Raw genomic sequence first — 26,993 nt, 5'->3', positions numbered from 1 at the left:
GGTATCAATGTCGGTTTCAAGATATGTACTGCACGGAGCTGGAGGGAAACGAGTAATAATCGGGTTAGACTCTGTAGGTGTACAGAGAATCACCAGATAGTGTCTCCGTGTACATGGCAGAGCCCGTAGTAAACTTACCCGTGTGTTGGCTCTTGCAGCGCGTTCGGCGGGTGCGCCTCCTCCGAGTTCAGTTCCTGTTTGGACACGTGGTTGTGTCCAAACAGGCGTATATGTGTTTACGGACGTTACGTGCGTTGAGACTAGAGCGCGTTTGCAACTCTGTCGATCGGCCATGTTGGATGGTCGTTCGCGTTGTGGTATAGTCATATCACAAAAAACAAGTGGAATTGCGATTATTCTATACATCAAGTGCGATGTAGAATTCAATGTGTTAACACACATAGTGCTTATTAATATTTAGGGCGAAAAAATTGCGACGAGCGAATCGTAATTACGATTGATTAAAAAATATATATATTTTATATTATATGCCCGACAAGTATTATAAATGCGTATGCTCCAATTTGAGAGTGATTGATAAAGGAAATAGATATTTGGACTTGTTATTAATGCTGAAATATGGCGTGACATTAATTAAAAGCTAATTGCTGAAGGTGGAGTGCGCACCGTGACTGGTTTGATTTTCTAGTTATGTGAAAAACCCAATCATACCGTGACTGGTTGGCATTTGACATTAAGTACAGTATCATGAGTTATCGTTGTACAGATCTCTTGCACAATAATCCTATGTACAGGAGAGAAATCCCAGCATTAAGAAAGATCTAGATATTAACGGATTTACATGCACAGGTCTGCGTTATATTATATTTCATACAAATTGTTCAGACGGTATAGTACAAACAGTATCTCGTATCTAATCACCCAAAAAGTATTGCATCTCTTGATCATAATTTAAACCTGACTCTACAGATTTCAGACGCATAATCCAAATAGCTTCAGTGCGTCTCAGTTTCAGTTCTCGATTTCCCCCTCTTATCGCCAGTGGTATGGTTTCGATACCAAAAAATTGCACATTTTTGTTCATTCGGTCTTTTTGGCAGGAGGCTACATGCAAAGCCACTGGATATTTGGGATCACAATTCACAATCGCTCTTATATGTTCCATCATTCTTTCTTTCAGTGGTCTGATTGTACTTCCTACATAATACTTGCCACACTCACATTCTATAATGTAGATGACCAATTTAGTCGTACAATTGATGTTGCTCTTAATAGTATAACATACGGCATCTGGACCTGTGAAATTTGTTGTACCATGTTTGGCCCATTTACACATGCTGCAGAACCCGCACTTATGAAAACCCAAACCTCGTTGTGTTAGCCAGTCCGTACGTCTAGTGTCTCTTGGTACTGTAGGACTCAACTTATTCCTTAATGTATTACCTCTTCTAAACGAGATTTGTGGTCGCTCTGTAATGTATTCGGTCAATGCTTTTTCGGATTTCAGTAAACTCCAATGTTTTGTTAGACTCTTTCTTAAATCTAAGTGCAGTGAGTTGAAATCCGTGACCATTCTTATGCATTCTTTGTACTCAGTGGTGAGCTTATGTCTGGTGGTTAGGGTGTCTGTCCTCCTAACGTTTTTGATTCTTTTTTCTGCTTTTTTAATGGTGTTATTTGTATAACCCCTTGTTTCAAATCTTTCTTTCATGCTGGCAATACATCTCCCAAATTCACAGTCCTCACTACAGTTTCTTCTTGCCCGAATAAATTTGCCAAATGGTATGGTGTTGATCTGGTGTGAGGGGTGTGAGCTCGTTGCATGCAATATTGCGTTACATGCTGTTGATTTTCTGAACAGTTTACTGTGCAGACAGTTAGATGAGATGTAAAACTCAATATCTAAGAATTCTATATTAGTATTACTCCACTTCATGGTGAAGTTAATCTTCCATGTATTGTCATTCAGATATTCGAAGAATTTTTGTAGTAGCTCCTTTGAGCCTGACCATATGAGGATGCAGTCATCAATATATCGACCCCAGAAAATTATGGAGTCAATATATTGAGCACCCTTTGTTCCCCAAATTAGGTCTGCTTCAAGTGCCCCCATGAATAGGTTTGCAAACGAGGGTGATATTTTGGAGCCCATGGCTACACCTTGTTTCTGTCGGTACCATTTTTTATCACACATAAAATAGTTGTTCTTAAGGACCAATTCTATCATTGCTGATAGCATTTCAGTGTGTTTCCATAATGTAGCTGGTCTATTGTACAGAATTTTGTTAATGGCCTGAATACCCAGCTCTGTGTCAATACTGGTGTATAGTGACACCACGTCCATAGTTACTAGAAGAAAGTCTTCTTGCCATTCCATGTCTGCTAGAGTGCTAAGGATATGTTTGGAATCCTGTATGTAGGACGGTAAATTTTTGACTAGCGGACTCAGAAAGAGATCCACGTATTCCGCTATCCGTTCTGTGGGGCCCCCTATGCCAGAAACTATTGGTCTCCCTGGTGGAAAAGGGAGTTCTTTATGAATCTTAGGTAAAGTGTACAGCCATGGATATGTGGGTCTAAAAACTTTCAAATACAGATATTCTTCCTCATTCAATAAACCTTATTGTTTCCACTTTAACAACTGAGAGTTAATTTCTATTGTTAAAGGACCAATGGGGTTATAAGTGAGGCTTTCATAGCATGTTTCTACTTGTAGTTGCTGACTAATTTCCATTTGGTAGTCTGTGCGATCCATAATCACTACATTCCCTCCCTTATCTGCCTCTCGTATAGTGATAGTGTTGTCATTCATAAGTGTGTTAAGTGCTACTCTTTCCCCAATGGTGAGATTATCCTTATATTTGAACATCCTGTCCTTGCGTAGACGGTTCAGTTTATCAAGATCTTCTAACACACGTTTGTAAAATGTGTCTATGGCATTACCACCAGGTAGTGTAGGAATCCATTTAGATTTGGACTTCAGTCCACTGACAATACTGAAATCCGATTCTATATCCAACTCCTCTAGGAGTCTGTCCATATCTAGAGGAGAATCCTCCATGTCGGTCAATGATAAAAGAAGATGAGTTGCATGTACATCCTTTATTGATAAAGCTTCAGTGGTGCTCATAACAGATGACTTCGTAACCCCTCTGTCCTTTTTCCCCAGGTTAAAGAAATGTTTTTTGAGTTTAAGGTTCCTCACAAATTTAAACAAATCAATTTTTAATTGACAAATATCTCCCGTTGCATATGGGTTAAAACTAAGACCCTTGCTTAAAAGAGAAACCATGTCTGGAGTAAGGTTTATTTTGGAACGGTTAATCACCTGCACTTCTCTAGTGTTAGCACCATCTAGTTCCTGTTGGCCCCTGACCTCAACTTCCTTCTGTAATCCTCTGTGCTTTCGTCCCCTGCCCCTCCTGGTTTTGGATCGGATTGGTTTCTTACTGTAGGGTATCTGTTGCCCTTCCTGATCCGTAAAACCTCTTGAAAAAAGGGAGGCATCCCTTGTCTGTCTTGATTATCTGATTCACCTCCTACAGTACCTGTGGAGTTGAGTGAAGTATTGCTGGATGATAATGAGGCAGGTTCTGAACCCTGAGTTTTCTTGTTGGTATTTTTGGAGTTATTGGGAATCAGGGAGTCATATTTCTTATCAAAAGTAAAGATTCGACCACGGGAGTAATCCAACTCATCCCTTCTTAGTTGCCTGGCTTTCCTGTTTTTAATATCCGATTGATGTTTTAGTAGGATTTCGTCCAGGATAGTATAGTTTTTAACAGTCGATTCAGGTCTGTTAAGATCTTTAATTTCTTGCTCTATGTTGGCTATCTCTTCTTGCAGTTTAGTAACCTTGCGTTCCGCACTAACAATTAATATCTCCATAAGGGTAATCGAATTGTTAGATAGAGACTCTTCCCATTTGATCATGAGGTCGGCATCTAGGTCATCGTAGGTGGGAAAAATTTGGCCTCTGAGACCTCTTGGAACGCGTTTCAATCTCAAATATTGTTTGAGAGTCGCGCCATCCCACCATTTTGAGTTTTCTAGTTTTTTTAGTCGTTCTAATTTTATGAATTTGTCTCTAAGTCCCTCTATACGAGGGGGATTGGTGCTTATAATATAAAATATATATATTTTTTAATCAATCGTAATTACGATTCGCTCGTCGCAATTTTTTCGCCCTAAATATTAATAAGCACTATGTGTGTTAACACATTGAATTCTACATCGCACTCGATGTATAGAATAATCGCAATTCCACTTGTTTTTTGTGATATGACTATACCACAACGCGAACGACCATCCAACATGGCCGATCGACAGAGTTGCAAACGCGCTCTAGTCTCAACGCACGTAACGTCCGTAAACGCATATACGCCTGTTTGGACACAACCACGTGTCCAAACAGGAACTGAACTCGGAGGAGGCGCACCCGCCGAACGCGCTGCAAGAGCCAACACACGGGTAAGTTTACTACGGGCTCTGCCATGTACACGGAGACACTATCTGGTGATTCTCTGTACACCTACAGAGTCTAACCCGATTATTACTCGTTTCCCTCCAGCTCCGTGCAGTACATATCTTGAAACCGACATTGATACCGCCATAATTCTAAGAAAGAGAGGTAAAACCTGGACATTATTTTACTGTTTTACTATATTTCGCATATCAAGGACATGCTCCAAATATGTATATGTATATATAACATAGCTGTCTCTTTTCCCTGAACAGTACTTGTCTGATGAAACAAACGCATACGTAAACAACTATATTGGGTCGCCTCCGAGTACATTATAATACGCCCTGATTTATTATTCATGTAAGTTTGACAAACAGGACCTTTGTGGTACTGAATAACATGCCAGAGAGTGGTGATGAGTGTGATCACATTATAAACGTAATTTTATGTTGAAATAGAGGTAGGGAACTCCCCATAGATATGCAATCAATTTTGGTGCTCTAGAGTACAGGGTTCCTAGAACAATATTCCTGTGACATTAGAATAGAATGAACAGTACTATCTCATTTTATCGTGTTTATATTCAGAATAGCACGTAGTAAAACTTCCTATATTCTTTACACAGAAACAAGATTTTAGACTGTTGCTGGACGCACTCGAACCAGCTTTCATAGGTCACGGGCCCGGCTGGGTCGGAACTATCACCAGCTAAGCGGTAAGCTGATGTACTACCAGGGGCGAACAGTCTCACTTTGGTGACATTTTGCCTGAATATCACTAAATATGAGTTAGTGATGAGGTTTTTTCAATTTTGTCTTCCTTTTTTCAAAAATATGCAGACCTTTTTTGACGTCGATACGGCCTTCTAGGTATGCTCACACAATGACACTTGTTTCTCACTATTTTGCACGGAATGACTAGCATGTAGGATGAAAGAGCCGCGCACTTTTAGAACACTCTCGCCAAGATATAGAGCATGTGTCATTGCCTGCCTCAGAGATACACTACGGTTATCTCGTCCCTACACGTACTCTCCACAATCACTTTCACACAACTTCACGTCTTTATAATAAATTGGTAATATCCACCATAACTCCGACACGGATGCGTTGTGGTTGCACGAGTGAGATGAATTCAATGAAATGAAACAATCACCAGATGTTCACTGCAGGAGGAAGCTGTACTGCATGTTTATTACGGCCATACACTATGGTCTTGTATGTAATTCCATCTGTTCTAAGAACATGCTAGACGCTACTTATTTGTCTGTTTCAGCCCTGATGAATCGCGAAGGCGATGAAACACGTGTCGGCTGGCTGTAATCTCCATTAAAGACTCCAAGATTCACTCATCTTTTGGATTTCTTGTACTTCTGTCATAATTGGTGTTGAGATTTATGTAAATTGTTACCGAACAATCTGTATACTCACATGAGAGTGCTCCGGCAAATTGTAAACCACTCTACTCTGTGCCTTCTACTCAGCAGCACTCCATGCTACTCCACTCCATTCTTCGCTACTCTACACCACTCCACTGTACACCAATTCACGCCACACTACCCACTCTACTTTACACCACTCCACTCTACATCTCTCCACACCACTCCACTTTAAGCCTCCCCAGTCTACTCTATGCCACTCCAGTCTGTTCCACTCTATGCCACTCCACTCTATGCCACTGAATTCTACACCACTCGACTTCACTGTACGCCACTCCATACCACTCCACATCACTCCACTCTACTCCATACCGCTCTACTCTGTGATTCTCCTCTCCATGCCACTCTACTCTATGCCACTCCATGCTTTGCCACTCTATGCCATTCTACTCCAGACCACTTTACTACATGCCACACCACTCTACTCCACAGCACTACGCCACTCTACTCTGCGCCATTCCACTCAATGTCACTAACCATTAGCCATTCTGAGCAGCAGCCATTCTGTACAACATGGCTAAATGATATTGGAAAGCCAATAGTTCTCACGTAGGTGAGACCTTTTGGCCGTGCCATCGCTTGTTATAAATTTGTTTAGGGCCTAGCTTATTCTCCACCTGCCGCCACTCCACTTCACTCATTGCCACTCAGTTCTACACCACTGTACTCCACACTACTATATGCTACTTCACTCCACTCTACTCTGTGCCACTTTACTCCACACCACTCCACTCTTCACCACTTTACGCCACTCTACTCCACGCCACTCTTCTCCATGCCACTCTACTCTATGCCACTCTACTCTATGCCATTTCAATCTATTCCAATCCACTCTATGCCCCTAACTTTAAGCCATTCTGAGCAGTAGCCATGCTTCTGTACAACATGGCTAAAAGACATTGGCAAGCCAATAGCTCTTGCATGGGCAAGAGTGACATGTTGTCCTGTCCATTGTCTGTTAATAATGTGTGTAGGGCCTAGCTTACATTCAGGGTGTCCGACTATGGGAAAGACATGTGATGGTCAAGGGTTACAAGTAGGAATTAGGCAATACGGTGGTAGAAATGGAGAAGGAATATGAATGTCAGAAGTAGCCTGGATGTTCGAATGACAGTAAGTGGTTCCAGATTTGGCAGTAAGTGCCAAAACAAGGGAGATGGAACTCCTTGACCGCGATAGAACAAAAAAAACGAAACCATCTCCATCTTGCTTTTGTCATATAAACATATTGCCTCAGCCCTATTAATGCATGTTTAAGCTTCGAAGACTAATAGTGAAGTGTATTTGCAGAGCTCAGCTTTGGATGGTAAGGGTAGATTTAAGAGTGGGATATGATGTTCTCGTTCTGGCATTTGTAATTATTTTTCAAAGTTACACCGCATGCAGTAGGATCAGTGCACTGTTTAACATGTGTTATGAAATGTAAAAGGAATCCGTTGTTATACGTATAATAAATGACCTGAACCACTGAGTAAATTTCCATTTCTGAACATGGGTATATCTATGTGTGTCTACAGTTTTTGTCAGACATCTTGCTGGAGTTCAGATGAATACAATCTTGCTCTCAAAGCGATCGTGCTCATTAATTTTATTAAAGATTCAGGTGTTGAGAACACATTGGGCCCAAATTAGGGGCATGGTCCTACCCTTTACAGAATTGTTATGCCTAGGAGGGAACTGCAGGAAACATGTCAACTGTGTACCGGAACGCTTAGGTCCTGCTGAATGAAATGCCCCAGACTTCCACCAACAGAAAGAAAGCATGGGGGATATAGGCCAGTGTACCCAAAATTCCTCTTCCTTTGCTGCGTGCGCCTGGAAACTCTAGGGGTAGCTGTGAGCATTACAAATCTTTTAAATAACTTAATGCACATGCAAAGACTTGCAGCACTGCTACAATTTACTTTTACACTTTTTCGAAATTTATAAATATTCGCAGTAGACCTCCATTAAAACGACATTTGGATTAGATTTCAAGCCTTACTTCTTGGAATCTTCATTATTTTTAAACAGTTTCTTAGCTTTTGCCATATTTAGGGTACAGTCATGTTTAAAAACGGCGAATCATGGTATAAGTCCAAAAGACCATAACAAGGAATGCACATCATACAGTAACATGATACACATGTCCAAGTAGGTGTGGTAGCGAATGGAATTGTAATGTTAGTGCAGGCAGGTAACCTTACCTTCTTTAGCCACCCAAACCAGTGCTTTAAGTCTCATGCTGTAATATCAAGAATTGCAGGAAGAGGGTGGGGAAAGCCAATAAGCAAGGAACTAATGTGTAAACCCAACTAAGGGCACAAGGGACTGCTAATTAGGTGAGGAAGGCCTAGTAGTATTAGTAATATACTGGGAAGGAAGGTAGGGGCAAGTTATGTGAGCCCCCGGCGTGCTCAGCTCTGGTCAGTGTATGAGGTGTATGTGGTACGTGACCTTGTCAGTGAGGGATAGCGGCGCAATCCTCATCTGATACCTCTTCTGAGACAGAAAGTAAGTGGCCATCAAGAGTTATCATGGGACAATCATGCATGATCTTATCCCATGCTTGTGTATGTTCAGGGCTGTGTTGACCTTTCTACAACTCTAATGTCATATTGTCACCTTCACATTCGGCCCACCTTCTTGGGAGAAGCACGATAATCATTTCTGCCTGTCCTTGTGCAGATAGTTTTAAGACAGTTGTGTTCGGCAGGTTCCAGCCCGTCTCTACCCAACTTTCACTTAATGGTGACTATCATTGCGCTGTAAAAAAGGAAATGGTGTGGGGGCACATCAAACTCGGTCGCCAGGTCTGGGAAATCACTCAGTTGGCAACCAGAAAACCAGTCTCCAATCGTCGCCATACATCTTTGCTCCCAGTCACGTGACCAAGTCTAGTCCCCTGTATGTGGGAGGTAGAGAAGTATCAACAGTAGGAGATTTTTAGCATAAGGAAATTTTGTTCTAGTGCATTGCAGCGCCGGGAACCACGCAACCCAATGCGAGCACAGCCAGGACACCTCGATTCCTGCTCGGGGCTGAGGATGTGTTATAAAGAGTAAAGTCGCCAGGGACGGCTGTGTGGGGATATATCGCCCTCCAGTACTTCTTGGAATGTTAACGTGACATTTTTCAACTTGCATTTTTTACTGTGCTTAATTGTACAGAGTGCATATATGTAATGACATAGTAATTGTACTATGCTTAATTACCGACTGTTGAAAGGCAGCTTCATTTGCAAATGCACATTTTTCACCATCTATACCCCACCACGTTTGAGGTTGATTGACTCTTCCTAGCCTGGAAAGAACTTTACTGCAGACCATTAGTGGATTACAATATCAACTGGAGCCAGTGTGGAAGAGTTTTGAATCAGTTTAATACACAACTTCATGAGTTGGTGGGTTTTAACAAACTTATAAGGCCACCCATACCTTGTTCCTCGCGATAGCAATCCCAAGCATGGGCACTACTACTACATAATTCAGTGCCCGTGTAACACAGATTTGCTTTCTAGTAAACCCATTAACACCTCATAGCTGTGAGACATAAATATAAATTTACAATTGTAAATGGCTTTGTGTCTTTATCTACAGTGTTTCCACAAAAGGGAATGGAGAAGGATGTAAAGATGAGAGCATGGTACTAGTTCTGGACTAACATAAAGAAGTTCTCAGCAGAGTTGGTTAAATGCATGACCTGCCTTCCAGTAGAAGTGGTTGTTTACAATTATTTAAAGAATTAAAAAACCAACAGCTTTGCTATTTGGACCGCATACCACACATTTTAATGTAAGCAACTTCATATTTTCACTTTAGGCATAAAACATGATGCTTACATTTAAAATTATATTTTCTTGTGTTGATTATTCACACACTAATTGCATGTTTAAGTGTACAGCCGAAAATTCTGAGATTTAGAATTTTGCACTGCATTGTCTCATAATAATTGTATTCTTTCTTTTTTGGATTGGACTTCTCATTAATAAACAGAAGAAAATAAAGGTAACGTTTAGTCAGTCTCTTGAAAAATAAAACAATACCTGAATATTACCCTTTTAACAAAGAACTAAGCAGGAGATTACATTTTCTGATCTTATTTTCTTTTGGCCATTAAAAGGTCTGGACTCAGATGCCTGGAGGGTTGGTGACAAAAGCTTCTCATGTCTAATTAGGAACTATTTTAATGACATACTTGAGGCCTCACCTGAAAATTCCTGTGCACAGTTCCAGGGTCTGACAGCCACACAATCTCAAAAAGGTAAAGAACACTATTTTCGTTTCACTTTGCAACTTCCACAGCTATGTCAAAGTATCTTGCCATCACCTGAAACGTAAAAGCATTATCTCGAACAATTTGTACATGACATCTACATCTGACATAGTCAATTGATCATGCCATGAGGAAGCAGGGAGAAAAATCAGTTTCTGGTGTGCACTATCGCAGCATTCATTGTTAATCATTTTTATGAGAATTGTATGGGGAAGGCTATTTTTTGTAGTGCATGTTCTGTGAATTGACTTCTGATATCAAGCTTGTAAGTTAAGGGAAAATAAGTTAAGTGAAAGATATGCCCAGGAATAGAAATGCTCACAAATGAGGGAAATTGAGTTTCCTGGCTCCATAGTCGACAACTTAGTCAAGGTACTATGACTATGTGATCTTTAGTTTTAAACATACGTATAAGGTTCTATTCTTGTAACTAAATTACTGAACTTGGAATAACAAATCACTCTGAAACTACTCTTATATCTTGTATATGCTGCTTGTCATGACAACTCCTATCATATGGCATAGAACATAAAACAATATTTAGTACATACATTCTAGTTTGTCATAGAATTGTTAATTATTGTTTGAGGGATTTGAAGATTTTTATTTTAAAATACCTTAAACTTATCCCATCTAAAAAGAAAACCATTTAGTCATTTAGTGAATATATTCCAGCATTCGCCTTTTCATCAATCAAACATTTAAATCTACTGAAATGTTCACCGTTAAGCGATGAGACTTATGACCATTCAAAATATTTGTATGTATAATTACATTATAAATACACTAACTGATATATATATTGAATTTGACTTTCACTAGGGCAGCATCACTAATAAGACTAGTAGGACTCCCTAGTAGGATCTGGTAGAAATGATAGTTTAATGATAATCATCACTGACTCACTTATAGCAATATAAAGATTAATAGGAATAGTGACTTATAGTATGGTACATGTAGACATCAATAAGATTATTGATAGTAATTTGGCCGTATAAGTATCGTTTTTTAAGTTGTTATATTTGAAATTTGTACTAATAATTATATTTAGATTGTGCATAACAGGAAGAAAATGTTTGTAAATAGCAGTTGTTTAAAAATTGTACACAAAAAGAATCACACAGCTTTTTTGTTTTGCTTTAAAGTATTAGTTAATGTGCTTGTTTTTCTGTTTTTCCTTAATATGAGTTTATTTTAAGCATTATCAGTCTATTCATTTTCTATCATGTGTTCTCTCTTATTTCTAATACTTGTGAAACGGTTGGCACATTTGAGTATTTGAAGGTTTGTTAGGCATTATTACAAAATACTTTGTCTCCGCATGCAGTGAGAAATAATATCACTTGTCTAAAGTACCTTAAAATAATGAATTATTGATTGTAACCTTTATAGTCTTACCCAGCCTTGAGAAAGCAGAATCCAGTGAAATCTGCGAAACACTAGCTGACTGTAGCTGCATAGTTGAACAACTCTATTTGTCAGTTTAATGCCTGCATACTAGCAAGATTGTGTATCCGCAGTATAATTAACATTTTTATTTGAGTGTCTAAACAAAGTTATTGAGAAAATCAATCTCTGTTGAAGAAGGCTACACAGAGGCTGCAGATATGCACTACAAGTACAACAGTAACTAACAACTATGATTAGCTTTTTGGTAATTGTAATACATTGGGTTACTACTTGAGGGGGTAGGTACTCTTCTCAAGTAATAATTACAATCCTTATCAGTGTGAACTAGTAAAGTCACTACCTAACGCTGAGCTCAACCCCCATAGTATCTGTGCCACAGAGCAGACAGGCTTAACATGGAGGTAATATGTTTAGTATTTATGCAGTACTTATACAGTAATAAATTTGAAATGCAAAACAATAAAAATCCCCAAATGTGTTAGAAAAATGGAGTAACATTTAGTAAACAAAATGACACAAAAATAACAAAAATCAAATAAGGGGATCCGGAGATATGATTTTTTAAACCTTTACTTAGAAATAGCAGCAAGAAGCACAAAGTGCCACTTATAGTCAGTGGTCGCAGCAGAACAAGACCTAAGTGTGATTTGACGTTGACCGTGATGGAGCACAGGTCACTTACATTCACTAGGTTTGTCCTGGTCAAAGATTTTACCTTTTGACTTCAGTCCTTTAAGTCCCAATCCACCATAGGGGTGCATTTCTAAAACCGCCAGGATTTCAGGGGGAGGCACTTAGAGACTCAGAGGGTGACATATAGATGCCAACAGGAGGGTCCGGTCCAGGACTAGTTGCCACTGGAAAGATGGGCAGTTGCAGGAAAAGGCCTCTTGTTGCTTGTTGTGTTCCTTTAACTTGAACCGGAGGTCAGACCAATGACTCTTGGAGTCCACTTCTTTGTCCTAGGTGAAAGAGGGAGAGCAGGTTTTTATCACGTTAGGACTTGTCTCACGTCTCAGACAGCAGGTCCATTCCTGGAATTCCACAGGTCCAGGAGAGTTCTGAAGTGGGTGCCTGGACATGCCACATTGATGCCTGGCATGAACTAGTAAGTCGGAATGCCCCCTGGACACCACTAACCAATGGGTTAAAGGTTCCCTAGGCTAACCCCACCCTCTTTGGCATTTTCAAGATGTTGAACGTTTTTGACAACACTAAACTCTAAAGACTGGTAGTGTGTTTAAGGAGTGTACTATGATAATACTAGTATTCTGCCACATCTAATACTAAACACTAGTTTTAGTTTGTTGTAGGTGCAGTACCTGCTCAGAAATAGATGTCTGGTAGAACAAAAGAATTTTCCAGCAGCCAAACAGTGGATTCACAAAACTTGTTTTGCCACTGTTTCCCTTATTTGAAATGCACAACAGTGCATACAAAACAAGCATAGCTGTCAAACAGCCATTGACACTTTAATGTAAAAAAGAGACCAACTGAGATTGGAGCCTGCCTTCAATGGGAGACCAAGGAAGAGTGCTGAAAAGGTGTAAGCTAACATTTGCGTGAGGCAGGGGAGGCTTCTTTGCAGTGTGCCTAAGGGCCCAGAACACTGTTTGTACCATATCTAAGTTCCTTGATAGAGCCTAGCATTAAATTGATGGATTTTTCAGTTACGTTTCATTTGGAGAATACTGAGGACAAAAATACTATCTTCCTGACCGAAATAATGAGGAGTGTAAGACTAAATCAGTTGGTCGAATCTGTGACACATTCTGCAGGACATACACTGGATGGTATTTTTATAGCAACCCATATCTCAAGATAATAGGTTTCCTCCATCTGGTGTGGTCTGATCTCAAGGCCATGACCTTCACCATCAATTTACCACAGCTCTTGCCCAAAATGGACAAACATCTTCAGGCTTCAAAGAGTAGTGCATGGCAGAAGATCAGTTCCTCAGATCTTATTTCAGTTCTACCTGAAACCTTACTAGAATTCAGCCCTAGTCCTAGTCAGATACGGATGCAACTATCTGTAATTTTTCTGCTTGGATAAAAAAAAAATCTAAATTTTTGGCCCCGAAAAAGTGTTCTCTAATCGCCGCAAGTCCTTTTCAGAACCATGGTTCTCTGAGCATCTAAGAACTTAGAAAAAGCTGTGTAGGAAAAAGGGCCAAATCTGGAGATTTAAATGTGATTCATGAGATAGAGAGGTGCACAAGCAATCAATTGCACAATACAAAATGTAATACTAGAGGAAAAATCAAATATTTTACTGACACGATTTTTCAATCTGACAATTCAGTAAAGGAGCTTTTGTACACAGTGAAAAATCAAGCAAAATTGCCTGTGCCTAGCAACAATAGTTGCAGCCAGATGTTTTACAATACACTTGCAAAGATTCTCCAGAAAAAAGTAAAGGAAGTCTTTGACACTTTCATATCCAGTAAACCAACAGTGTGTATACCTTCGGTGAATACAACACAATTCTAACCTAATATGTTTGATAAGTACTCCTCACTTAGCACAGACAAGTTTTAAACTTAATTGGATGTATCAAATTGAGACCATTAGATCCATGCGCTCAAAAAATTGTTCACCTTTCCCCTGACCTCTTTAGTACTCAATTGACTATGATTCAGGACAGGATATTTTCCTTTGGGGTGGAAGAAAGCCTCCATTCTACCTTTGCTGAAAAAAGTGACTTGGATCCTCAAGAGCCCAGGTGCTACAGGCCTTCTGTAGACTGTCTTTCCCAGCCAAACTATTTGGGAAAGCTTTAAACATTGAGCTCATGTCATTCATTGACAGTAACACCCTTCTGGATTCTAGCCAGTGTGGCTTTAGGAAAGCACACTGAGACAGCACTCATAGCTTATCAGAGGAACTGAGGCTTTAGGCTCATATAGAGGAGGTCAGGCTGCACTGATATTATTAGAACTCTTAGCAGCCTTTAATGTGGTCAACCACAATATCTTAATTGACCGACTCGCTGAGCAAGGAACAAGCTGCCTTACACTCAAGTTGTTAACCTCCTTCATAACATATGGAACGAATCATGATGCTAAAGGCAATTTCATCTCTGAACACGTCTGTTTGCCATGTGGCGTACTCCAGGGCTAATCATTGAGCCCTACTCCTTTTAATCTGTACATTACCCCACTGGCAAGACTGATAAATTCTTTTGGCTTTTCTGTGGTGTATTACACCGACAATGCCCAAATAGTGATAATCATCCCAAGCAACCCTGAGGACACTGCCCAAAAGTTCTGCTCCTGTATGTCCCAGATAGACTGCTGGATACGATCAAATTGCCAAAAAGAACCTCAGTCTCCCCTAAGTTGAGGTTCAGGCAAAGACAATTCCTTTTGATCACCAAGTTGGTGGCCACGGGACATGGAGGCTCCTCCCTCACCAGTGCGGAAAGTGAAGAACTTAGGAATCCTGTTTGATGATCAACTTACTTTTGAAGACGAGGTCAATGCTGTTTTTCCTTTAGTATTCTTTATTTTAAGAATAATTAGAAAGATTTGTCCTTTTATCCCTTCCTTCCTTCAAAAACTGGTGGTTACCACCTTAGTCCTAGCTAAATTGGATTATGGAGTGCCCTTTTTATTGGTATCCGAAAAAAACTTCTCCTTAAACTCCAGATGCTGCAAAATGCCTCAGCTTGGCTTCTCAACAAAATACCAAACTACCAATCCATCTCACAGGTCCTGATTAAGCTACATTTGCTTCATGTGGCAAAAAGGATTGAAATGAAGGCGCTCTGTATTGCTTTTAAGGCACTACATAATTTTGGTTTACAATCTTCATGAAAAATTTGTCTGGTGCAACCCTCCTAGGAGACTGAGATCCTCAGACGCAAAATACTTAGTAATGCCCAATGTTAAACAAGCTGCATGGAGAGGCAGGAATTTTGTTTGGAAAGCCGTAAAATTTAAGGAAGTGCCCAGAACTGATGCCCTTTCAAGAATGAAGTTGAAGTTGAAGTTGAAAGTACTTAATAGAGCGCACTGCGACCAAGCGGCTTCCTGGCGCTGGGGTTTGACAGAAGCACACAGAGGCGGACCTGGGGAAATTTAAGAGGGATAAGCTTGGGCAAACAGGTGGGTCTTAAGCGCTTTGCGGAACTGGGGGTAAACCGTGATAGACCTGATGGTCAAAGGGAGACTGTTCCAGAAGCGGGGGGCTAGAATGGAGAACCTGGTTTCACCAACTCTAGACTTGCGGAAGCGAGGGACATTGAGAAGAACCTAATTGGAGGAGCGGAGGGTGCGACTGGGAGTATAGAGACTGATCAGGGAATTTATGAAAACCGGGGCAGTGCGGGCACGGGCCATAAAGACCAGGCAACCCATCTTGAAGAATGGGGAGCCAATGAAGGGACTTGAGTAGGGGAGTGATGTGATGAAACTTGGGAAGATGGTGAATGAGACGGGCAGCTTGATTCTGGATGGCCTGAAAGCGGCGCAGTTTGTAGGCAGGAATGCCCACGTACAGGCTGTTCCCGTAGTCTAGACGGGAGAGAATCATAGCCAAAACAATAAGTATGAGGGCATCAGGGGAGAAAAAACAAGACATTTTACGGATAATACGGAGGGATAAGAAGCAGGATGAAACAACTGAGCTAATCTGGGGATGCATGGATAGGTTCTGGCTAACTTTAATACCCAAACTCCTAATTGAAGCAGAGGGGACCGGGGGAGGACCAAAGGTGGGGGGGCCAAAAAGCAGCAGACCAGGGGCTGGAAGAACCACCTGAAGGACCAACTCCGTCTTATCCGTATTAAGCTTAAGATGGTTATGATTCATCCAGTCAGAAATAAAAGTAAGGGTAGTGTGGAATTTCAGGAGGCAGTCAGGGGAAGGGGAAAGGTCGAATACAAGCTGAAGGTCATCCGCGTAGTTATACACGGAGACCTCCATGTCAAACAGAGAAACAATGAGGGGGTGAATGTAAAGATTAAAAGGAGGGGGGACAGGGAAGAACCTTGGGGAACCCCACAGGGTACCAAGCGGGTGGGGGCAGAGAAGCCTGAAAGATGGACCGCCTGCGACCGCCCTTGGAGAAAGGAGGCGAGCCAAGAGAGGGCAGTGCCCTGAACGCCCGCTGCCCTGACACGGTCGAGAAGGATGGAATGGTCGACCATGTCAAATGCAGCGGACATCACGGAGCACCAAGGCTTGAGGTGAGTTGGAGTCAGCCTTGCTCTTCAGCTCGTCCAGGAAGGAAAGGACCACTGATTCAGTCGAGTGGACTGGACGGAATCCCGCTTGGTGGGAGGCCAGGAAGTGGTTGTCCTCGATGTAAGCAGAGAGGCAGGTGGTAATATGACTCTCCAAGATCTTCCCTAAATAGGGGAGGAGAGAAATGGACCTAAAATTAGCGGGGAGAGTGGGGTCTGAACCAGGTTTTTTAAAATGGGAATGACTATGGCCGATTTAAAGGATGATGGAACTGATCCTTGAGATATAGAGACATTGAGGAGAGAAAGGGGGGATCAGGACAACTAAGGAACAGCTCCCTTAGGATACGAGCCGACCCACAGTCCACGGGGGAAAAAGACTTAACTTTCCTAAGCAGTGCAAGGAAAGATTCCTTGGAGATAGGAGGAAAGTGGCCGAGAAGGGAAGAGGGCATGGGAAGGAGAGGGGGGGGGGGGAGAAAAGGTACCAGAGGGATGTTACGTTTGATATTAGCGATCTTCTCTATGAAGAAATCATTGAGAGAAGAGCAAAGAGCTTGGGAAGGAACAAGATTAGGGTTGACTCTGTCAGAAGCAACCAAATTGTGTACAATGGAGAAGATCTCTTTAGATTTATTGGCCGCCAATATGATCTTCTCAGAAAAGTATTTGGTTTTGGCTGCGAGGACAGCTCTCTTATAGCTGTTAAGAAGAGATTTGTATTTGGCCCGCAAGGCGGGGCAATAATTGCGCCTCCACTGGCGTTCTGACCGTCTAAGGTCCAATTTAAGAGTTTTAAGATCATTAGAGAACCATTTGTTGGCTTCATGGGGGCGACAAGCCTTAACTTTCCTGAGGGGGGCGACCAAGTCGCAAGAGGCGGACAACCAGGAGTTTCCGGCGTCCACTTGGAGATCGAGGGGGAGATCCGGTAAATCAGGAGAGGAAGAGGCAAGAGAGGTGCAAAGAGAATTGAGATCAACCCGGTTCGAGTTCCGGGCTAGAATGTTCTTGGGTAAAAGGGGTTTATCTATTGCGCCAAGGTCGATGAAAAAAGAGATCAGCGAGTGATCCGACCAGGTGCATGGAGAATAGTGGGAGAAAAAATGGCACGACTGGCCGACCAAATTTGGTCCAGGGTGTGGCCATGAACATGGGTGGGGGCGTGAATGTGGGGAGAAAAATTGAGGCAATGAAGAGTAGCCGAAAAGTCTTTAGAGGTCTGGTCTTCCCTGGGGTCCCCAGGCCAATAATTAAAGTCGCCCAAGAGAAGGTCCGACGAGTTATTCACCACCAGAGTAGCTAGGAGTTCCTGCAGAGTAGACACAAAGGAGGGAATGTTTTGAGGGGGGCGGTAAAGTAGGACTACAGTCAGCGGGACCAGGAGATTCACCGAACGGGCAACTAGAAAATCCACACTGGAGATGGGGGGTGAGGAAGGAGCTGGAACTGAAGGTTGGACTGGATGATCATAGCTGCACTCCCTCCGGCTTTCCCGTCCGGGCGATCTGCCCGGAGGGCATAATAAGAGTCGGGGAGAGTGGATAGGACATCAGGCAGAGAATCTGTGGAGAACCAAGTTTCTGTAAGGAACAAGAAATCGGGGTTTTCAGTATCCAGGAGATTAAAGAGTTCCAGCTGATGCCTGCCTGCCGAGCGGGTGTTAAGAAGATAAGCAGAGGCCACAGTAGGTGGAGGGGGGGAGGAGAAGGAAGGGAAACCAGAGGGACAGATGACGGGGGCATAAGCAAGGTGAGAGCAGGCAGAGGGGGAAAAGGGGCAGAGAGGTCTAATGCGGCAATACGTTTAAGCAGGGAAGTACTGAGGGGTCAGTTGCCATAGTGAGCGAGAAGTTGAACAGAGGAGTAAGTCAGAAAAGGGGCAGGGGCAGTGGCCCCGGGTCCCGACCGGTCACGGACGGGCGCAGATGGGCTTAACTTAGGCGCAACTTCGGCGCACCTCCGTCGCGCCATATGCGCGCGGCTGCTGCGCGGCCAGGAAGATGGTGTCATTATGTAAGGGTCGTAGGGGGCGTGGCTGGAGGGGAGTGGCCGAGAGACTGCACCGGCAACCCCAGAGCACCCTGAAGATGGCGGCAAGACCTCGCCCGTCCCCGCTCCAGCAACCAGGATGGCAGTGAAGGGGAGCGATCAGCGAGCAGGCGCTCTGAAGTGCGGGCAGGTAAGAAAGTTAAAAGCAGCAGCAGGAGGTGTGCACAAAGTCCAAAGTTACACTTTAAAATAGCAGGAAAACGTTGCTCCCGGCAGGGTGCCTCAAGAGATCTGCAAGCGATAGTCAAACAAGCGCGATAGCAGTCATGCGCCAGAAATGCTTGTCAGGGGGGGAGTGGCCGAGAGACTGCACCGGCAACCCCTGAGCACCCTGAAGATGGCGGCAAGACCTCGCCCGTCCATCACTGAAATCACTGAAGACTTGGCTCTTTAAGCAGTAGAGTAGCACTTGACCTCCCTGGTCTTATTCCTCCTCCTTTCACTCATGATAGCAGCAGCGCCAAGACGCCTCAAGGTACTCAGACGCTATATAAACTTAAAAATCAAATCAAGTGTTATGGGAAAAAACATCAGCAGACCTGTCAAGCAGGATTTAACATTCAAGCAGAATTTGACCCTTTAATGTCAAAAAGGATATTCACAGACCCATCATGCATATTCTATTAGGTTTAAATGGGTCATCGCTGCCCATTCAGGTCAGACTTTTGTTTGCCCCAGGGAGGAATTTCACATCTATTCAAATGTTAAATACTGGTTTGTTGTTGTGGTAGAGCACATGCACAGTATTATCAAGGAAGTTCTGGCAGGTAAAATGTAACTTTCTAAAAGTTACTTTTCCTTAATATTTAGTAAAAACCTAGCTTCACCATTGAATTGTATTTTAGTAACTATTACAAATAGTTGTTTATTTTTTTCCTGCAAGTTCTTTTCCCAAGATACAGTATAATCTTTAGTATTACATCCCAGTTGCCAAAGTGAAAACAACTTTTTGGACCTTTTCATTGTAAGGACATGTGTAACCTTTTACATGCCCTACTTTTAAATACCATGCACCTTGCTACATGGGCAATGAGACCTGGTAAGGGCTGACTTATAATTATTTCAAAGAAACATTTAGGCCTGTCAAAAGGCCAGGCTACAGAGGTTAGGTCTGAAGTCATGTTTAAACTGTCACTGTAATGGATAGCACAATGGGTGCTGAAGTACACCTAAATTGGACATTTAAATGACAGGCCCTGGGTACACTTTTATACCATGTTCGAGGACACAGGTCTTCAAACCTTTTTAATGCCAGGATGCCCCTGTTAAAATTCTTAAAGAGAAAGTACCCACTCCTGACAAAAAAAGGCTAGTGTTGGTACTCTGAATAATCAACAGCCATCACCGCCATAATGCTCTGAACAAATCATTTTTATGGTTGGGAAGTAATACTAACCAATGTTTAGCTACCAAAGGTTTGTGGGTGACTCTGGTTAGTTGTCAGAGGCTTACTACTCAGTTCAAAGTGAAAGTCTCCAATGGTACTTCATGTTTCACAAACAAAACATAATTTGACAAAATGTATTGTATGTTAACACCTTTTTGAGCTAATGTGATGCCTGTTTTCCTCTATAGAGATGGTCAATCTGTGATGTATTCTTGCTACTGCCCTCCTCAGGTTGTGCTCCACAAGTCTTCAACTGTACTTCATCTTTAATACTGCCAATGCTTAGAACCCTGTCTCAGATAAATAGGAGCTAAATGGCAGAAGAGTCTTGATTGCAATTTTTGATAAATCTGAACGTTCTCCAGACGTTTTCAGCCAAAATTGTCCCAATGAAATTTTGCTAGATTGCATCTGCAATGTGCGTCACTCTTGAGCTCAATTAGATGTTTCTGAGGGTACACTGGAAGATGAGTACCTGCATCCACTAGAAAAGGTTGAAATACCCAGACTATGACATGATTTCTAAACTGTCCCTGAGCAAAGTCAAGCAATTTTTTATAACCTCAGCAGCACTGTCCATGTCATAGCCTGTGTCCTCAAGAGCTTCTGCTAAACATGCGAATGCTTCAAGTAGGCCACCTTTAATTAGCATTCTCCACAACTCCAGCTTCTTCTTCTTGAAGGCACATATTTTTTTATTCATAGAATTATACATTATCCATTTCAGCTCCTTGCAAAGACAGATCCACAGAAATTAATTTATCACAGATGCCTGCAAGTCACTCTAAAAGCATAAGCCACTGGTGATTACACAGCTGTTCTGCTTATCTGAAAGAGACACGTTAGTGATAGATTCCCTACCTTAGAATATCCCCAGGCGTCAGACTGGATCCGGAAAGTTTTGCGTAGCAGTACCCTTGCGCGCCGGTAGGCGTCGTCTGCGACTCCACGTCCGTCGTCGGCGTCGTGGGCGCCGTGCTGACGTCGTTGGAGTACTTAGACGCCGCCTCCGCGTGCTGACGTCGGTTCTTCTTTTTTCCGCGCCAGCCAGCGCAGATCTGGAAAGAGCAGTTCCCTAGTCACTTTTTGACTAAACTTTTGTGATCTTTTGATCCAAATTTGAAGTCTTATAACGACTCCAACGGTGCCGTTAGGGATGCCCGGCTTCAAGCATTGTGACGAGTGCGACCGTACCATGTCGGTCACGGACCCCCACCGCTTGTGCCCGATGTGTTTGGGCGTCGACCATGACGACGAGGCCTGCTCCGACTGTCTGGCCCTGTCGAGGAAGGCCAGGCGGGAGCGGTCCTGCAGGCGACTCGAGATCCGCCAGTCGGCCCCGCGCCGCGTGAGGTCCCGGTCCCACGGGAGGTCGAGGGACAGGTCGTGGGGACGGAGTCGTCACAGCTCCGGGAGTCGGAGACACTCCCCTGGGTCCAAGTCGTCAGGTAAGAAACACAAGAAGTCGAAGAAACATCATCGCTCTTCTGACTCCCCCCGATGCTCGCGCGACGCGGCCGGGGGTTCGGGTGACACCGCCCACGCGGCTCCTCGAGAGTCGCGGGCACCGCGTTCGGCTCCATACCCCCCTGTCCCTGGGCTGAACGCGACGCCGGAGGAGATTGAGCGTTTCCTCATGGCCATGAGGTCCCTTTCTCCTCCGACGGGTTCGGCGGGGCCTTCGGGCCCAGCGAACCCGTCTGGGGGCCCTAGTGGGTCAGGGGCTACGACCCCGGCGCCGTCGGGTGCTTCTGCCTCGACGCCCCCGGCGCCTTCGGGCCCGGCGCCGCAGGGCTCCATAATACCGACACTGCCAAAGCCCTCGGGCCCGGCGCCGCAGGGTGCAGCGGTCCCGGCGTCGTCGGCGCCTTCGGGCTCGGCGCCGCAGGGCACCGCTCGACCCTCCTCGGGCGTTGGATCGTCACCGGTGGACCTTACGACCCCCCCCGGCGTCGGTCCGTGTGGTGTCCCCTCTGGCGTCGGCCTCGGCCGGCGCCGTCCCCGATGCCTCCTCTCAATCGGTTCCGATGTCGGGACGACGCCTATCGGCGCCGTTCGGAGATTTTCATTTCTATGAACCGTCCTCATTCACTTATGACCCTGAATCTCAGGAGATGGGGGAAGAGGAGTATTGTGAGGGGTCTAAGGACCCTCTGACAAGAGAGTGTCAGTCTAACATGGACTGGACAGGAGACCTTGGGGAGGCCAGTGGCCTGGAAACCTCTCCAGAAACTGGATTCGTCTCTCCTCCTACCGTGGCTTCGGAGGAGGGTGCGACTTATGGTGTGGTGTTGATGAGGGCTGCCAGGGCCTTGGGCCTTGAGCTCCCCGTCGCGGCCGTGAGGACTAACCTCCTCACTGAGGTCCTTAAGCCACAGTCATGCTCCGTGGAGCCTCTGCTGCCGTTTAATGAGGCCTTGACGGACGTTCTTTTGGGCACTTGGTCCAGGCCCGCTACAGGTTCGCCTGTAGATAGGAACGTGGCCAGACACCACTGCCCGGCGCCGGGCGACCCAAGTTTCCTGTCCACCCACCCTACCCCCAAGAGTCTGGTTATCCAGGCCTCTAACTCCCAGACCGCATTCCCGACGGCTCCCCCGATCGGGAATCCAAGAGGTACGAGGCCTATGGCAAGAAAGTGTTCTCGTCCCTTAGCTTGGGACTGCGGTCCTCCAACACCGCATGCCTCTTGGGCCGTTACACACACTCTCTGTGGGAAACGGTGGCGGAAGTGCTGCCAGAGTGCCCGTTGGAGGTACGGGCCAAACTCGGCCAAGCCCTAGTGGAGGGCCGGGACACAGCAAAATATTCAATCAGGTGCGGACTGGATACTACTGACTCGCTGGGCAGAGCGATGGCTACGACGGTGGCGATACGACGCCACGCCTGGCTGAGATCCGCCAACTTCTCGGCAGACGTCCAAAATACACTCATGGACATGCTGTTCCATGCAAGTCCTTGGGCCTCTCGGCCCGCACCAGCAAATGGGTGCCTTTCGCTCCTTTCGTGATCAAGGAAGGGGCGTCCCCACACGTGCCGCCAGCCACTCGCCGCAGACTAACATCCAGCGCGGTGGTGGCCGTGTAAACCGCCGTGGTGGCGGTCGGGGAAAGAGGTGAGGTCAGTCCACACCTTCCCCCGCAGCATCCGCCTCTAAACCCTCCTAGTCCGTGCTTTTCGGCCCATGTGACGCCAGTGGGAGGCAGGGATCGCCATCACCACTCTCACTGGCGCACAGTCACTTCGGACAGGTGGGTGCTGCAGATCGTCCGAAGGGGCTACTCCCTCCCCTTCGAGACGACCCCTCAAGCCATGCCACCGCAACGCCACCGCGTATTGGGGGATCACTTGCGGCTCCTGCAGGAGGAAGTGTCGGCCCTCTTGGCCAAGGGGGCCATCGAGCGCGTTCCTGGGCCAGAAGTAGGACATGGTTGCTACTCCCACTACTTCCTGGTACCCAAGAAGGGCAAAGGGGGCCTAAGCCCTATCTTGGATCTGAGGAACGTCAACGGCTTCCTCCAGAAGGAGAAGTTCAAAATGCTGACACTGGCTCAGGTCTTGGCTGCCCTAGACCCAGGAGACTGGATGGTAGCGTTGGACTTGCAGGACGCATACTTCCACATCCCCGTCCTGCCGGCCCACCGGCGTTACCTGCGGTTCACGGTAGGCCTCGGGCACTTTCAGTTTACTGTGCTCCCCTTCGGCCTTACCAGCGCCCCACGGGTGTTCACGAAGGTGATGGCGGTGGTCGCACCTCACCTGCGCAGGTTAGGGTTTTCAGTCTTCCCCTACCTAGACGACTGGTTGTTGAAGGCGGGCTCGCCCCAGGCAGTCGTCAACCACCTCCAGACTACGGCGGATCTCCTGCACCGGCTGGGATTTTCCATCAATGTGCCGAAGTCACACCTGTGCCCCTCTCAGAAGCTCCTGTTCATCGGAGCGGTTCTCGACTCGGTGCAGTTTCGGGTTTACCCGCACGAACAGCGGGTTCGGGATATACAGGCCCTGATTCCGATCTTCGGGCCGTTATCCCGGGTTTCGGTCAGGTTGACGCTGCGGCTTCTGGGGCTGATGGCCTCCTGCATCCTTCTGGTGCATCACGCACGGTGGCGGATGCGGGCTCTGCAGTGGGACCTGAAGTTTCAGTGGGCCCAGCACCGGGGCAACCTGTCCCACCATCTCCTGATCTCGGAGGGCACTGCGAGACAGCTGCAGTGGTGGCTCACAGACCGCGATTGGGTCAACGGCAGATCCCTCTCCCTTCCCCAACCGGAACACGTAGTTGTGACGGACGCGTCCCTCCAGGGCTGGGGAGGCCACTTGGGAGAGGCGGAGATCAGAGGACTCTGGTCTCCGGCGGAGTCCCGGCTCCATATCAATCTGTTGGAGCTGCGGGCGATTCGTCTGGCACTGAAAGCATTCCTCCCATCTGTCCGAGGGAGTGCAGTGCAGGTGTTCACGGACAACACCACCGCCATGTGGTACTGCAACAAACAGGGCGGGGTGGGGTCGTGGACCCTTTGCCAGGAGGCTCTGCGTCTCTGGCAATGGCTGGTACATCAGGGCGTGACTTGGTGGTTCAACACCTGGCAGGTTCTCTGAACGCCAGGGCAGACGAACTCAGCCGTCGGTGCTCGATGGATCACGAATGGCGTCTGAACTCGGACGTGGCGCAAGGCCTCTTTCTGCAGTGGGGAGAGCCTTGGTTAGATCTATTCGCCACCGAAGAGAACGCGCAATGTCATCAGTTCTGCGCGTTGGAATTTCCAAGGCGGCACTCGCTCGGAGATGCTTTTCGTCGCGAGTGGAGCTGCGGTCTGTTGTACGCCTTTCTGCCTATACCTCTTCTGCCCAGAGTGCTGAAGAAGATCAAGCGCGACCGGGCACAAGTCATCCTTGTGGCTCCGGACTGGGCACGAAGGTACTGGTATCCCGAGCTACTCAGTATGTCAGTCAATCCCCCGGGTCGTCTGCCTCTTCAGGAGGACCTTATGTCGCAGCAGCAGGGGACGGTCCTCCACCCGAACCTGTCCAGTCTCCACCTCCATGCTTGGAGATTGAGCGGCGACAGTTGAGGCCATTTGACTTGCCTCCTAAACTTTGCAACATCATTCTGGCAGCCAGGCGTCCCTCCACAAAGACGGTATACGCCTGCAGGTGGAACAGATTTGTGGCATGGTGCACAGCAAAGGCTGTGGATCCCCTCAATGCCCCTCTCTCTGAGGTTCTTCTCTTCCTTCTTTCTCTTGCCCAGCAGGGCTCTGCTCTGGGCACTATCAAGGGCTATCTTTCAGCTCTTTCAGCCTTTCTGAGGCTGCCTGACCAACCTTCTTTGTTCAAGTCCCCTATCGTAAATCGATTCCTGAAGGGCATCACTCATACTTTCCCTCCTGTTCCCTTCGTGATGCCTCAGTGGGACTTGAACCTGGTTCTCACATTTCTGATGTGCGCTCCCTTTGAGCCACTTCACAACTGTCCTCTTCGCCTTCTTTCTTTGAAGACTGCCTTCCTGGTAGCCATCACCTCTGCCAGGAGAGTGCGTGAGCTCCAGGCTCTTTCTTGTAAGCCTCCTTTCCTTTCAGTCCATCCGGACAAGGTTGTTTTGAGGCTAGGCCCTCCTTCTTGCCTAAGGTGGTCACGTCCTTCCACATTGGGCAGTCCATCACATTGCCCACCTTCTTTCCGCCTCCGCACCCCTCGAGAGAGGAGGAGAGGCTCCACCGTCTGGACCCAAAACGTGCGCTCTCGTTCTATCTGGATCGCACACGCCAGTTCCGGGTGGATGATCAACTCTTTGTTGGGTACGCGGGCGCTAAGAAAGGGAAAGCGGTGCACAAGAGGACCATTTCTCGATGGATTATCATGTGCGTCCAGGCGTGTTACTCCTTGGCTAAGAAGGAACCCCCTGTTGGGCTGAGGGCTCATTCCACTCGAGCCACGGCCACTACAACTGCCTTGGGCCGCGGTGTGCCCTTGCAGGACATTTGCCAGGCGGCTACGTGGGCCTCTTTGCACACGTTTGCGAGGCACTACTGCCTGGACAGTCAAGTCCGGAGGGATGGCTACTTCGGCCGTTCCGTTCTCCAGGACTTTCTGGTGTAAATATTGGTTCGCAGACCCACCACCACGGGGATGGTATTGCTGGGGTATCTATTCTAAGGTAGGGAATCTATCACTAACTTGTCTCTTTCAGATGCACAAGTTACTACTTGTGTAACAATATATCTGTAAGAGACATTAGTTAGTGATAGATTCCTTACCGACCCACCCATCCTCCCCGTTCTGCGAACTGATATCTAGGGTTAAGGTCATCCCCTTTCAGGGCCCTAGTTTCTTGGCACCAGTGTCGGTTTTTGTCATGGCTCTGCGCTTCTGCCGCGGAAAAGCTGTGGCTAAGAACTGACGTCAGCACGCGGAGGCGGCGTCTAAGTACTCCGACGACGTCATCACGGCGCCCACGACGCCGGCGACGGACGCGGAGCCGCAGACGACGCCTACCGACGCGCAAGGGTACTGCTACGCAAAACTTTCCGGATCCAGTCTGACGCCTGGGGATACTCTAAGGTAGGGAATCTATCACTAACTAATGTCTCTTACAGATATATCGTTACACAAGTAGTAACTTGTGCTTTAGGGGTTCAAATCTAGGAGGAATTGTCATACATCATTTCTTGATTCAAAAATGCAATTCAGCACTTTCCGTCTGGATAACCACTGGACTTCCTTGAGGAAAAGAAACCCATCATATTATGTTCAGCTACCAGTTTTGCTGATAAAATTGCTAACAGATGAGCTCTATTGGTTTGAGCCTTTATCAAATTAAGCATTTGTAATTGTAA

General features: G+C 45.7%; 1 protein-coding gene across 4 annotated transcripts in view; it reads left to right on the top strand.

Annotated features, from left to right (window-relative positions):
* Positions 1-26,993, top strand: part of IL18 (interleukin 18) — a 220,186-nt gene that overhangs the window by 127,057 nt on the left and 66,136 nt on the right. For 3 of the 4 annotated variants that reach the window (XR_015308470.1, XR_015308469.1, XM_086956980.1), the window contains exons 3-4: positions 9,839-9,850; positions 9,966-10,106. Coding sequence is in view for 2 of the 4 variants with exons in the window: in XM_086956980.1 (XP_086813106.1) it covers positions 9,839-9,850; positions 9,966-10,106 (153 nt within the window). In the remaining 2 variants the exon portion in view is untranslated. The remainder of the gene's footprint in view (positions 1-9,838; positions 9,851-9,965; positions 10,107-26,993) is intronic. The other variant, XM_086956981.1, reaches the window with a different exon arrangement.

This window comes from Lissotriton vulgaris, chromosome 2_1, assembly GCF_964263255.1.
Source record: "Lissotriton vulgaris chromosome 2_1, aLisVul1.2, whole genome shotgun sequence".
NCBI lineage: Eukaryota > Metazoa > Chordata > Amphibia > Caudata > Salamandridae > Lissotriton > Lissotriton vulgaris.
The sequence above is the reverse complement of the archived record's forward strand: the minus strand, read 5'-3'. Positions and strand labels throughout refer to the sequence as shown.